The sequence below is a fragment of the Callionymus lyra genome, chromosome 19 (assembly GCF_982586985.1).
Source record: "Callionymus lyra chromosome 19, fCalLyr1.hap1.1, whole genome shotgun sequence".
Taxonomy (NCBI): Eukaryota; Metazoa; Chordata; class Actinopteri; order Syngnathiformes; family Callionymidae; genus Callionymus; species Callionymus lyra.
Window position 1 is genome coordinate 16,235,169 of NC_141836.1, and position 12,439 is coordinate 16,247,607.

Below are 12,439 nucleotides of genomic sequence, written 5' to 3' on the forward strand. Positions count from 1 at the left end.
TGAATGGATGCATGCATCCATGCATAATAGCCTGGACATAAATAGGAAACGCATGAAGGCAACCTGCTTACACATATATATTTTAATTTACAGCTAGCTTTTCTTTTCTTTCAGAGAGAGATTTGTTATTTTATAGTTGTTTTCGATTCAGATACATGCAGGAAAAGTCCAAATTGAGGAGCTTCTATGAATATAGCAAAGCCAAGGACTTTATGGTAGCATATCAAAAGGAATTATGTAAGTTAATAAATGAAGATGATTGGGTGTGATGTGGTGATTTGACACTTTAATCATGACAGCACATTTCTAGTGGATCCTGAGGACCAATCTTCCAAATGTATTAGCAACAATCCATTACTGCTGGATTCATTATCGCTGGATAAAATGAGCTATTCAGTCCAGTCAGTGTTATATGTCTTTTAATGTGTACGGCAGTCATGAGAGCTCTTTACCCAGGAGTGAATTAATGTCTGCCCCGAGGCTGTGAAATTCAAGAAACATGCAGAGTCTCCCTCTGTCACGGATGTCTTGAATTAAGTAGACTAGTTGATAAATGGCCTCTTCAAGAATTCATCTATTGAATTATGTGTTAATGTAATCACATTCTACAGCAATAGAAGCTCTAAAGTCAAGTTGTTTTCAGCCTCAGAGTCTTTCCTATCGACCCTTTTCTCCTAATTTGCAATAATAATATAAATAACAATAATTATTCTTGTTGTTGTAAAAATAACAACAATAATAAAAACATCAGCAATAATAAAAACACCAGCAATAATAAAAACACCAATAATAAAAAACAACTCCAATAATTAAAGTAACTTTAATGATAAAAACAATTATAGTGGTAAAAACAACAATTTTAATTTATTATATAATTATTTTTATGTGCGTTGACTTCTCAAGGTAGATTGAAATTGCTTACCTTTTTTTTAATTTTTTATAACGGTTACAGGTGAAGAGCGACCCCTTGCGCTCATTATTTATAACATACGTCACTTGCAGAGCAAATGTCCCCGTATTTTATTTATAATTGTGGTTTTGCAGTTAAGTGAAAAAACATCAAATATGTATTAAAAGTATTTTGATCCGTCCATTATAATAATATCTTGATAAAATCAGATAAAAGTATGCGTTCGATAGGGGGCGCTGTTAGAAAAATAGACATGTATTTCCGGCCTGACCGGATGTGCTGCTGTTGTTGATCCGGTGTCGAGCGACCTCGTCGTTTGAGCAACGATGGCGAGTTCTGCGGGGAAACAAGCGCCTAAAGGTGCCCCTAAGTCGGGGCCAGGGGCTGGTGGGTCGGCCGGGGCGGGTGCCGGTCCACCCGCGATGCCCCTCGCCTCACCACTGATGGGGAAGAAGAAGAAACCGTTCCTGGGGATGCCGGCTCCTCTCGGCTACGTTCCCGGTCTTGGTCGAGGGTAAGCTAACTGTGTTAGCATTGTGCTAACTTCTGGTACATGAGCGTGAATGAATGAAACTCACAGCAGCAGCATCAGTTTATCTGAAAGTGTGTTGCAAGTTAGAACATGTTCGATTTATAATCCGCGGGTTACAGTTTAAATGTAGAGCATAACTACATCCAAAATATACTACATACATTTAATTTTTACCGTATTACTGAGATGCATTTTTACTGTTACTCCAACAATAATATACTCCTATATATTTATCTTCGCAGACCATTATATATATGTATGTTAAGTTAAACATTCTCACCTACCCATCTTTAATTATTCTCTTACAATATACTTCCATCTGGTCACTGGTCTCAATTGGTAGATACTCGTACTTTTTCGTTTTTCGAGACAATATATATATATATATATATATATCTTAGATAATTGACATGAGAGAGTTTATTCTGAAAGATGTACGATTACATTGTATTTGGTTAAAAATCTTAATATTTATACAACTAAGTAAATTGCTTTAGATGGACAGATGTACTGTTTATAAATGCAAATGTATCCTCGAGGAAGCCTGGTAAGGTGTCGTAAGAAATTTTGGAATATGCATTTAGTTATAAAGATAAACTTTATTGATCCAGTTTGAAGCCTGTGTACGTGATCTTAACCTTAAAAAAAATGAAATGCTTCTGTCATTACCTGCCTGTACTGAAAGTTGGTTTCACAAGATGGTGAACCCAGTCTTAAAACTTAACCTGATTTGAAGAAACCTCAAATGTACCTTCTTATATTTAGTGCTACTGGTTTCACCACCCGTTCTGATATCGGTCCCGCCCGAGATGCCAATGACCCAGTGGATGATCGACATGCCCCCCCTGGAAAAAGGACTGTTGGGGACCAAATGAAAAAAAGCCAAGAGGAAGATGAAGAAGATCTTAATGATACCAACTATGATGAGGTTTTTATTACACATTGGTGGCAGAATATTTCCCTTTGATCCTCCTTTCTAATAAATATATTTCTGTAGTTCAATGGCTATGCTGGTAGCTTGTTCTCTAGTGGACCCTATGAGAAAGATGATGAGGAAGCGGATGCTATATACTGCGCCCTGGACAAGAGGATGGATGAAAGACGCAAAGAAAGACGGTAAGCACTTTTGTCAATGTTTCATTTTGTAATACAGATATGAGTCAATGTATTGCATTTCTGTCATGGATTAGGGAGCTGAGAGAAAAGGAAGAAATTGAAAAATATCGTATGGAGCGACCCAAGATCCAGCAGCAGTTCTCCGATCTTAAGGTAAAATCTTTCACCAACACCTTTCACTTACACAAGTATTAGTATGTATCATTTAGCTTATATAAATTGAAACAACTGAACACAGTTATTTATACTTAAATGGTAGATCTTTTTTTTTATGTGTATGTTGGGTTTACTGACACAAAAGTTAGATATTTTCTCACATAATCCTGGTCTATAACTTTGAACAACCCAGAGCAAAACATTTCTTACTCTCAGTACTTTTTTTTTCTACAGAGGAAGTTGTCAGAGGTGTCGGAAGAGGAGTGGCTAAGTATTCCAGAGGTTGGGGACGCCAGAAATAAACGCCAGAGGAATCCACGCCATGAAAAACTCACCCCTGTCCCCGACAGTTTCTTCTCCAAACACCTCCAGACTGGAGAGAATCATGCATCTGTCGATCCACTGAAGGGGGTCAGTATCCACATCGATCCCCAAACATCAATGTGTGAAGATTTAATCCCTCACCTACTTTATATTTTATTTGATAAATATTCAAAATTATCAGGCACTTTTAAAGACTAGACGTAAGTGCCCTCCTGAAGCTCATTTCCCCCGAAAATTCCCGGAGATTTGATACCACCATTTAAACATTGTTTTGCCTGACAGCATTTCTTGTAACTGGTAACATTTAGTGTCATTTGATCCAAGTCTTGCGTGTGCCAAGCTTTTAATGAAATGTATTTTTTCTTCACAGCTTGGTGGTCTTAATACACCTTACCCTGGAAACATGACTCCTGGCTTGATGACACCAGGGTCAGGAGAACTGGACATGAGAAAGATTGGCCAGGCCCGAAACACACTCATGGATATGAGACTCAGTCAGGTAATCGATGTTTTAAGTGTCCAGGTTTCTTAATGCTCACAAAATAACATCAAGGCTAGAACCAAAGGTTGCTTGAAGTAACCCTGCTATTTTGTTTCAGGTGTCAGACTCTGTCAGTGGTCAAACAGTCGTGGATCCTAAAGGCTACTTGACAGACCTTAATTCTATGATCCCCACTCACGGAGGAGACATCAGGTAAAAGTTTATTTATTTGTGGATTTTTATCAGTGTTTGCCATTTGTTTAACATCCCACAAACCTCTCTACGCCATCCAGCGACATCAAGAAAGCTCGCCTGTTGCTAAAATCTGTGAGGGAAACAAATCCGCACCATCCACCAGCCTGGATCGCTTCTGCCAGACTAGAGGAGGTGACTGGGAAACTTCAGGTGGCCCGGAACCTTATCATGAAAGGAACAGAAATGTGTCCAAAGGTAACCTTAGTTTAAGATGACGATGTGGGTCTCATGAGTGACCGCAATGGTCTCTTCTTGAGTTGATGTTTTTTTTAAATCTGTGCTATAGAGTGAGGATGTTTGGTTGGAAGCTGCAAGACTTCAACCAGGTGACACAGCCAAAGCTGTGGTTGCTCAGGCAGTCCGGCATCTTCCACAATCCGTGCGGATCTACATCAGAGCAGCAGAGCTGGAGACTGACGTCCGGGCCAAGAAACGAGTTCTCAGGAAGGGTGGGTCACTAAAACATACTCGCAATAAATTCCCAGAGATGTGTTGTTTTTATATGTCAGATTGTTGTTTTTAAATGTCAGATTTACATCAGCCAAAGAAGCTTTCATTGCTCTAGTCCTTATTAGTAATTACTAGTAATCTAGTAATTTATTTCAGGGCTCAAGGTGTGTTGTCATCAGGTCTGGGCAGTTAGTTCACAATTATTTACATGGAACATTTCTGGTTGTGAAGGGGCAGACCGGGTGAAAATTGCTGCAGATTGGAGCGAGATTTACATCTTATTATTAAAAACTAGCATTTTTGTTGTCATCAAATAATTGCGAAGCTTCTCCGTTTTCTTACTGGTGGCTCCATCGTCTAAATTCTGTTCCTGTTGAGGGGCGAGGGTTAATCAGGATGTCTCCTCCAATGTTTTAAAATGAAAAAGTGTAGTGAATGAATAATTTTTTAATGTTGGTAAAATCTAAAAATAATGCTACTTTCTATAGTTTACCTCACACTTGGTTAAAAAAAACTAGCAATCTAAAAAAAACAACCACAAGTGATGTATATATATATATTTTTAGAAAACACACAACCTTCTGTACATAATGAGCAGAAATGCAAAAGTGAATGTTATTTATTTTGGACTTTCTTTGCAGCTTTGGAGAATGTGTCCAAGTCTGTGCGCCTGTGGAAGGCGGCGGTTGAGCTGGAGGAGCCTGAAGATGCAAGAATCATGCTGAGCCGAGCAGTCGAATGTTGCCCAACGAGCGTTGAGGTAACTGAGTCAAGTCTGAACATATATTCATCGTCACGCTGTTCACTTGCTCAAACCAAAAATCCATTATCTGCTCTTATCCAACCATAGCTTTGGCTAGCGTTAGCCCGACTGGAGACGTACGAAAACGCCAGACGTGTCCTCAACAAGGCTCGAGAAAACATTCCTACGGATCGCCACATTTGGATCACTGCAGCCAAGTTGGAGGAGGCCAACAGCAACACTCAGATGGTTGAAAAGATCATTGACAGAGCCATCTCCTCCCTCCGTGCCAACGGCGTGGAAATCAACAGAGAGCAGTGGATAACCGTGAGAAACCTTTTTATTTAAAGGATATATTATGTATAATATATGCCGACATAATCAAAACCATCCTCCTGTTCATCAATACCATGGTTGGTATTTTAACTAAGCTCGTGTTCTATAGGATGCGGAAGAATGTGACAAAGCCGGCAGCGTGGCGACTTGTCAGGCCGTGATCAGAGCCGTCATCGGGATCGGGATTGACGAGGAAGACCGAAAACACACCTGGATGGAGGATGCCGATAGTGTAAGTGTGACGTCGCTGAGTAAACCGGACGATGTTCTGACACTTATGATTTTTTTAATTTGTTTCAGTGTGTGTCTCATGGAGCTTTGGAGTGTGCTCGGGCGATCTATGCACATGCCCTGCAGGTGTTCCCCAGCAAGAAGAGCGTCTGGCTCAGAGCAGCCTACTTTGAAAAAAATCACGGCACCAGGTGATCATAAGATGTTTCCTGCGTTACCCCAAATACCCAGTTTTTTTTCCTATCCGGTTTCTATCTTCACCCATTTATCATTGAAACTTTCAGAGAGTCTCTAGAAGCCCTGCTTCAGAGGGCAGTCGCTCATTGTCCAAAGGCAGAAGTTCTGTGGCTGATGGGAGCGAAATCCAAGTGGTTGGCCGAAGACGTACCCGCAGCCAGAAGTATCCTCGCCCTGGCCTTCCAGGTGAGAAGCAAATTGGGTCATTTAAGACCACACAGTTGAATGATTCATCCTAAACTATTCTTCGTTTTAGGCAAATCCCAACAGTGAGGAAATCTGGTTGGCTGCTGTGAAGCTGGAGTCTGAGAATAATGAGTACGAGAGAGCCCGTCGGCTGCTGGCCAAGGCCCGGAGCAGTGCCCCTACAGCAAGAGTACGTGTGTGGTCACATCGTAATCTTTTAATTGCATTAGAAAAATCTAATAGGCTTTCCCTTTAGTCGTTAACATGTTTCTTTTTCATCTTGGCAAATATTTGAATATAATCGTTGCTATTGTTCCCCACACCTTTTTTTGCCGTTTACAAATTACATCCTGTTGAGACTTGCCTCATAAAAAAACCTTCTAGGAAATTTTTTGGCTTTGTTACCTGTTATCATGCCTCTAAATGGTTTGTTGATGTATCCAAGGCAGTCTTTGCCAGAATGATCAACAGAGCAGCTCAATTGAGGCCATAAATCAGAGGGTTTGTCTAATAAAAACAACATTCCATGATGTCATCATAAGTACTGGAAATCTAATCGCACTCAGAAGTGAAACTTCAGTGTGGGCTTTTTATTTATAAATAAACACGATAAGAAACCTGTTATACCCCCGGCAGGTGTTTATGAAGTCGGTGAAGCTGGAGTGGGTGTTGGGCAACATCGAGGCTGCTCAGGAGTTGTGCACTGAGGCCCTGAAACACTACGAAGACTTCCCTAAACTTTGGATGATGCGGGGCCAGATCGAGGAGCAAGGTGAAAACATGGAAAAATCAAGAGAAGCCTACAACCAGGGGGTGAGAATAAGTGCAACAGAAAATGACCAATAGATCCTATTGGTGATCATAGAATCGATCATTAAAACCTGTTTGATCGTTACAGTTGAAAAAGTGCCCTCAGTCTGTAGCACTTTGGCTGCTTCTGTCTCGTCTTGAAGAACGAGTGGGACAGCTGACGAGAGCTCGATCCATCCTGGAGAAGGCTCGACTCAAGAACCCCCAGTCCCCCGACCTCTGGTGAGAAAGTGCACTTGAACCTTTTATTTTATTTTAGAAATTACGTATTCATTAACTAATGCAGTTTCGTTTTGATCCCCGTCACTATATCTGTTGTTTCCCCATCAGGCTGGAGTCGGTCCGATTGGAATCCAGGGCAGGAATGAAGAACATTTCCAACACGCTGATGGCTAAAGCTCTGCAGGAATGTCCAAATTCAGGTGATGCATGATACGCAATTCGTTGGGGTGAAGAGGGCTAGTGTTTGTTGGTGTTAGACTGGTTATGGTTGTAATTCCTTTCTATTTTACCAAGAAAAAAACATTTTCAAACTTAAAAAAAACTTTATAATTATTACTTTAATTACTATTCTTATTCTATAGACTCAAGAATATCATCTTTCCATTCCAGCTAAACCAGTATAGTTTTATTTTGTTTATTAGTTTGTTGAAACTGCTGCAACAACTCATGTGACTTTATTATTTCCAGGTGATATTATGATGATATCGATCAAACTAACAGAAACTATCTTCTCCAAAAATGGACCATTTGTGATTCTTGAAATGTACTACTTAAAAACCCCCAAACTTGCAAAGGTTATAAGAGAGGACTGTTATTGTAAAAAAAAAAAAAATCTTGTGCAATACATTGAAATCTGTTCATCCTCCACAAGGCATCCTGTGGGCAGAAGCGGTGCTTCTGGAAGCTCGACCTCAGAGGAAGACCAAGAGCGTGGACGCGTTGAAAAAGTGTGAACATGATCCCCATGTTCTGCTTGCTGTTGCAAAGTATGATTTCAATTCTTCAATTTTATCAAAGGAATCAACTTTATTCTTTTTTCTTTTTTTTCATTGCTTTCAAAATCGTATCTTTCAGGTTGTTTTGGAGCGAGCGCAAGATCACCAAGGCCAGGGAGTGGTTCCTCCGGACAGTGAAGATCGATCCGGACCTCGGAGACGCCTGGTGTCTCTTCTACAAGTTTGAGTTGCAGCACGGCACTCCAGTAAGATTTGAGAGTGGTCTTGTGTATTTCTGTTAATGGCCACTAATGGACTGTGTCTGTCTCCATCAGGAGCAACAGGAAGAAGTACGGAAGCGCTGCGAGAATGCAGAACCTCGTCACGGGGAGCTGTGGTGCGCCGAGTCCAAACATGTCCTCCACTGGCAGAAGAAGACCGGCGAGATACTCTTACAGGTGGCCGGCAAGATCAAGAACACGTTCTAACTCAAGAATTCAAAAAATGAACTTACATCTGGTTTACAAGAACCTGTTATTTTTGTGCTGTTTTCAGTCCTTTATCTGCTCAATTGTGATGAAATGATTAAATCGGAGCGATCACGGATGACTTTGTCTTGAGCTACATCACGATCTGTTGTATTTCATTTCAACCTTTTTATTAAAAAAAACTTGTATAAAACATGTGTATTTTGTCATTGGATTCAAGCTTGTTAGTGGAGATACTTTCCTGAAGCTTTTCTCTATGTGAAATGAATCTTTGACACTGAAGAGTTCCTGCCCTGGAGTCAAAGCAAACTTTCTAACACACCCAACATTCTTTAGATATACAACAAAAAAAGACTAGAAGTGAAGGTTTATTTTGATGCTTGGAAGGGTTAAATATTTTGGATACCAGCCTCCCTCAAATGAACTTAAGTGAATCATTTCATTTGAGTTCACTCCAACGAAAACGTTTCTGATGATTGATCGCAGCGGTTTCTCCAGCGCTGGATGGAGTTTGGTGAAACGTCACACCAAGCTGCAGTCATCCGTGACGGTGCAACGGAAGATCAAACTGTCGCGCGCTTAACAAACACGGAGCAGATGACACCTGGAGACGAGCGAGGCTGGATCTACAACCTGCTGGAGAGAGATGACTTCACTCGTCCGCTGCGTTAAATCATGATCGATGGTGAGCTGAGTTCTGGTGCTTGCGCTCCTCGAATGCAATGTTCATTTTGGAATGACTTCTTTTATCACATGCGTTCTTAACAGTGTCAGATCGGAACTGTTCTTCGCTTTGCACTGTTGGTTGGGATCTTGGCAAACTCGTCCTGCAAAATGAGATGCGACTATAAAAAAATCCTGAAGTCATACCAAGCGATCACTATGGTTGAGCTTCAGAATCTGGTAAATACACCTTTTTTTTTCAACTATTAATACTATTTAATCAGAAACAAAAATACTTATTTTTTCTTGATCTAGAATTTGAGTTTACAGACCTTTAACAACAACGACACCTGTCCGTCAGGAAAGGTACAGCACTTACATTTATTATTAGTCTAACTTCCATATTTTCTTCAGTTTCAGTATTTAAGGCAAACTTTGAGAAGTAACTCTGGTGTGATCCTATCTTTGAACTGCAGGCTGGTCGAATCCTGAGGTCCATGTATGCTTTCATCCAGAGAACTCGGTGTAAGAACCAAGAGAGGAACAGGTCGGCCCTGGAAAAGCAACTAGAGAAGATGAAATTCCTTATTGCCTCGAACTGCAGCCAGGATTTTTCGGTAAGACAGCAAACAAATCAAACAACATGAATAAATATCCATGTAAAAAAACACAAAGTATTAACTTTAGTTAATAAAAATAGGTGATGTTATTGTTGTTGATGACTTACAGCAAAGAACAATTAAATGCTCACCGGTGGACAGATGGCGAGGGAAGAAGAGGAAGAGAAGATTAATCAAAGCCATCAATAAACTCATCGTCTGTTGGCAAAAACTTCAGAGTGTCTTTGTGCCTAAGTCTGTTTAGAGGATGGCAAATGACTATTAAAGAGCTTTGAATGTCTATTATTGTATAACTGTTTGCTACACTTGATTTAAAAATGTGATGTACAGATAAAACAATCAGTTTTCTTACCTAAATGTTGACCAATAAATGACTCCAACAAGGTTTGCTCTTTAAAGAATCTTTTAAAAAACAACAACTTTCCAATAAGTGAGTGAATCTTTGATGATCTGTTTGAGTTATTTGCTCTTTTTTAGTCAAATATGGTTCATTACTTATGCTTGAAATTCATAAAAGATAAGAAACTGTATGTCAAATAAATAAAATAAAAACATAAAGTGAATGTTTTTTCTTTAACGAAACTGAATATAAAGGTATGTTATCTTTGTAAGTTTTTTTGGCTCAGCTGGTCGAGTACAGTTGGAGTTCCGCATTTTTTGGGATGTAAAATTCACGTTAATATTTTTTTTTCCTGTATATTTTGAAGAATACAATCACATTCCAAAAAACAAACCAATTATTCAATATTTTTTTGATTGCAATTCAACCTGTTAAAGTCCAATGAATCGCTTGAAATGGTAGAAAGGTAAGTAGTGAAGTGAAGAGTTAAAAAAAAGAAAAAGGTAAGGTTACCCAAAACATTAAAATAATATTAATTTCAGAACTGCCTTTTTTAGGGAACAATAAATGGGATTACAACTTAAAGTTGTTCTGCAGCAACTGATAGATTTAAAATCCATTTTATTTCTAAATTGATTCCATGATTTTAAAAGATTTTTCTTTTTTTTACCTAAAACTTTTATTTTTGCTAATACTTTCTTTGAATACAATGAGACCTTAGTGTCATTTTCATTACAAAACTGGAAATAATTGGGAAGTTCTGACATGTTTGACAGGTGTAATGCCGAATTTGGTCCACTGCCGGATATTGTGCCGCCATGACGTCATGTTCAGTAAATGAAGTTTGAGTGAATCATGCATTCCAAACACCTAATTTGCATATTGCAAAAAGATGCACCAACAGGTCAGCGTTGAGGCGGAGCGGTTACATTTGAACTTTCATTGTTGAAAACTTGAAAACACCCTCATCTTACATAATATAATAGCGTTTGATCATTAGCCATCATGCGTCACGAGGAACTGCTTATTTTTATATTGCCTAAAGTCTGTTTTTTCTCAGCTCAACGACAAGTGTCTGAAGCAGACACACTCTTCATGGAAACCTTTACGGACGCAATCCTTCACTTTATTTAATATTACATTATTCACTTTTTCGTAACGACTAAATGGTCCAATCTTGGCTTGTTTTTTTTGCTTTTACTGGTGCATTCTCCATACATTATTGATTAAAAATTAAAATCCTTCCCAAACTATCATTTGACTATCAGGTGACTTGAAAACAATCATGGATAACCATGAATATGTGTTTCTGCACGTGTCCACTGTTAAATTAACCACGTTTTTGTGTTAAACCATGTCAAAAATAAATACAAAATAGCCATGCACGGGCGTATGGTTGACTTCCCAAACGCATGTTCTACATCATTTGGTGCTCCGGCCTCTAACCGCTTCGCTATTGGTTTATCCTCGAGGCCCTGCCTCGTCTCTGCGAAAAGCTTAATAATAACAATAATAATAATAATAATAATCTCTATTTATATAGTGCCTTTCTAGACCAGTTAATGAACTCGCCACCCAGCTGGACTCAGTCCACTTCCTATAAAGGCGGGAAATACCTGCCGCACTTCCTCGTTTACAACTCAGCAGAAAGCTCCTGACAGTGGAATGGAATGATGGCGAATGAATATTGAAGCTACTGATCGTTTGGTCTGCCGAACGCTTCCCTCAGCTCTTGACAGCGACGGGAAGCGTTCGAGGCTCGTCGACCAATGAGGTTAACAGGTTAACGCAATGTTGTCGCAAATAACATGGCATTCCAACGTGATGAGAAGAAGAAGGTTGTTGGGCCCTGATGAGTCCAAGCTTTAGCCTTGATGTTTCTGGAACTCCTGTGTTGTTCTCGGTTTTATCTTTATCTATCTTTGATCTTTAAAGATTTTATTGAGTATTGTTTTGATTGTTTAAGCGCTTTGTGACCCTGGTCTGGAAAAGCGCTCTATAAATATAAATTACTTACTTACTTACATTGTACATGATTTAAAATAATTTTCTTTAATTTCAGATGAAGTCAGAATACGTGGGAGGATTAGAACAGTTTCTTCTGTACAGTGGACACACATATTCATTGTTATCCATGATTGTATTGAGCTGAGGAAACAGATTTAGGGAACATAAAAATAAGCAGTTCTTCGTGTACTCGTGACACACGATGGTTTATGATCAAACGCTATTATCTTATGCAAGATTAGCGTGTTTTTGCACAATGGGAGTTCAAGTGTAACCGCTCCGCCTCAGAGTCTGACCTGGAGCAGCACCTTTCTGCAATATGCAAATAATTGTTTGGAATGCGTGATCTCACTCACACTTGATTTACTGAACGACAATCCCACTTTAAAACAACCAGCACTATTTAAGCGTAGAGGTTTATTCATAAAATCAAGGGTTAAATCGCAAAAACGAGCAACTATGAGTCCATTGAATTATAAAATTCGGTCACGTGACATTGTTTACATATACGTCACGTCATGGCGGTATAATATCCCGCAGTGGACCAAATTCCGGCATAACACCTGTAGTGCAGATTTATGCACCTGCATAAATAATATTTTAGAGGAAATAATAAT

The 12,439-nt window shown here is 39.3% G+C and overlaps 1 protein-coding gene and 1 long non-coding RNA gene across 2 annotated transcripts; both read left to right on the top strand.

The window, feature by feature from the left end:
* Positions 1-1,211: 1,211 nt before the first annotated feature.
* prpf6 (PRP6 pre-mRNA processing factor 6 homolog (S. cerevisiae)) lies at positions 1,212-8,371 on the top strand. The gene is made up of 21 exons (XM_087780952.1): positions 1,212-1,424; positions 2,208-2,370; positions 2,440-2,558; positions 2,633-2,711; positions 2,949-3,125; positions 3,409-3,537; positions 3,638-3,732; positions 3,813-3,969; positions 4,061-4,223; positions 4,866-4,984; positions 5,075-5,293; positions 5,412-5,534; positions 5,603-5,724; positions 5,818-5,956; positions 6,027-6,146; positions 6,593-6,769; positions 6,855-6,988; positions 7,097-7,188; positions 7,641-7,755; positions 7,844-7,970; positions 8,040-8,371. Exons 1-21 carry the CDS (start codon positions 1,237-1,239, stop codon positions 8,190-8,192), a joined length of 2,910 nt encoding a protein of 969 aa, XP_087637078.1. The 5' UTR covers positions 1,212-1,236; the 3' UTR covers positions 8,193-8,371.
* A 426-nt stretch (positions 8,372-8,797) lies between these two features.
* On the top strand, positions 8,798-9,875 carry LOC148059731 (uncharacterized). The gene is made up of 5 exons (XR_015709368.1): positions 8,798-8,877; positions 8,961-9,095; positions 9,171-9,221; positions 9,332-9,472; positions 9,585-9,875. It is a non-coding gene; the product is annotated as an uncharacterized LOC148059731 (long non-coding RNA).
* Positions 9,876-12,439: the final 2,564 nt, after the last annotated feature.

Coding starts and splice junctions, on each gene's coding strand:
- prpf6 (XM_087780952.1), top strand. CDS start 1,237: ATGGCGAGTTCTGCGGGGAAACAAGCGCCTAAAGGTGCCCCTAAGTCG. Junction 5,294..5,411: donor ACAGAGAGCAGTGGATAACC/GTGAGAAACCTT, acceptor CGTGTTCTATAG/GATGCGGAAGAATGTGACAA. Junction 7,189..7,640: donor GCAGGAATGTCCAAATTCAG/GTGATGCATGAT, acceptor ATCCTCCACAAG/GCATCCTGTGGGCAGAAGCG.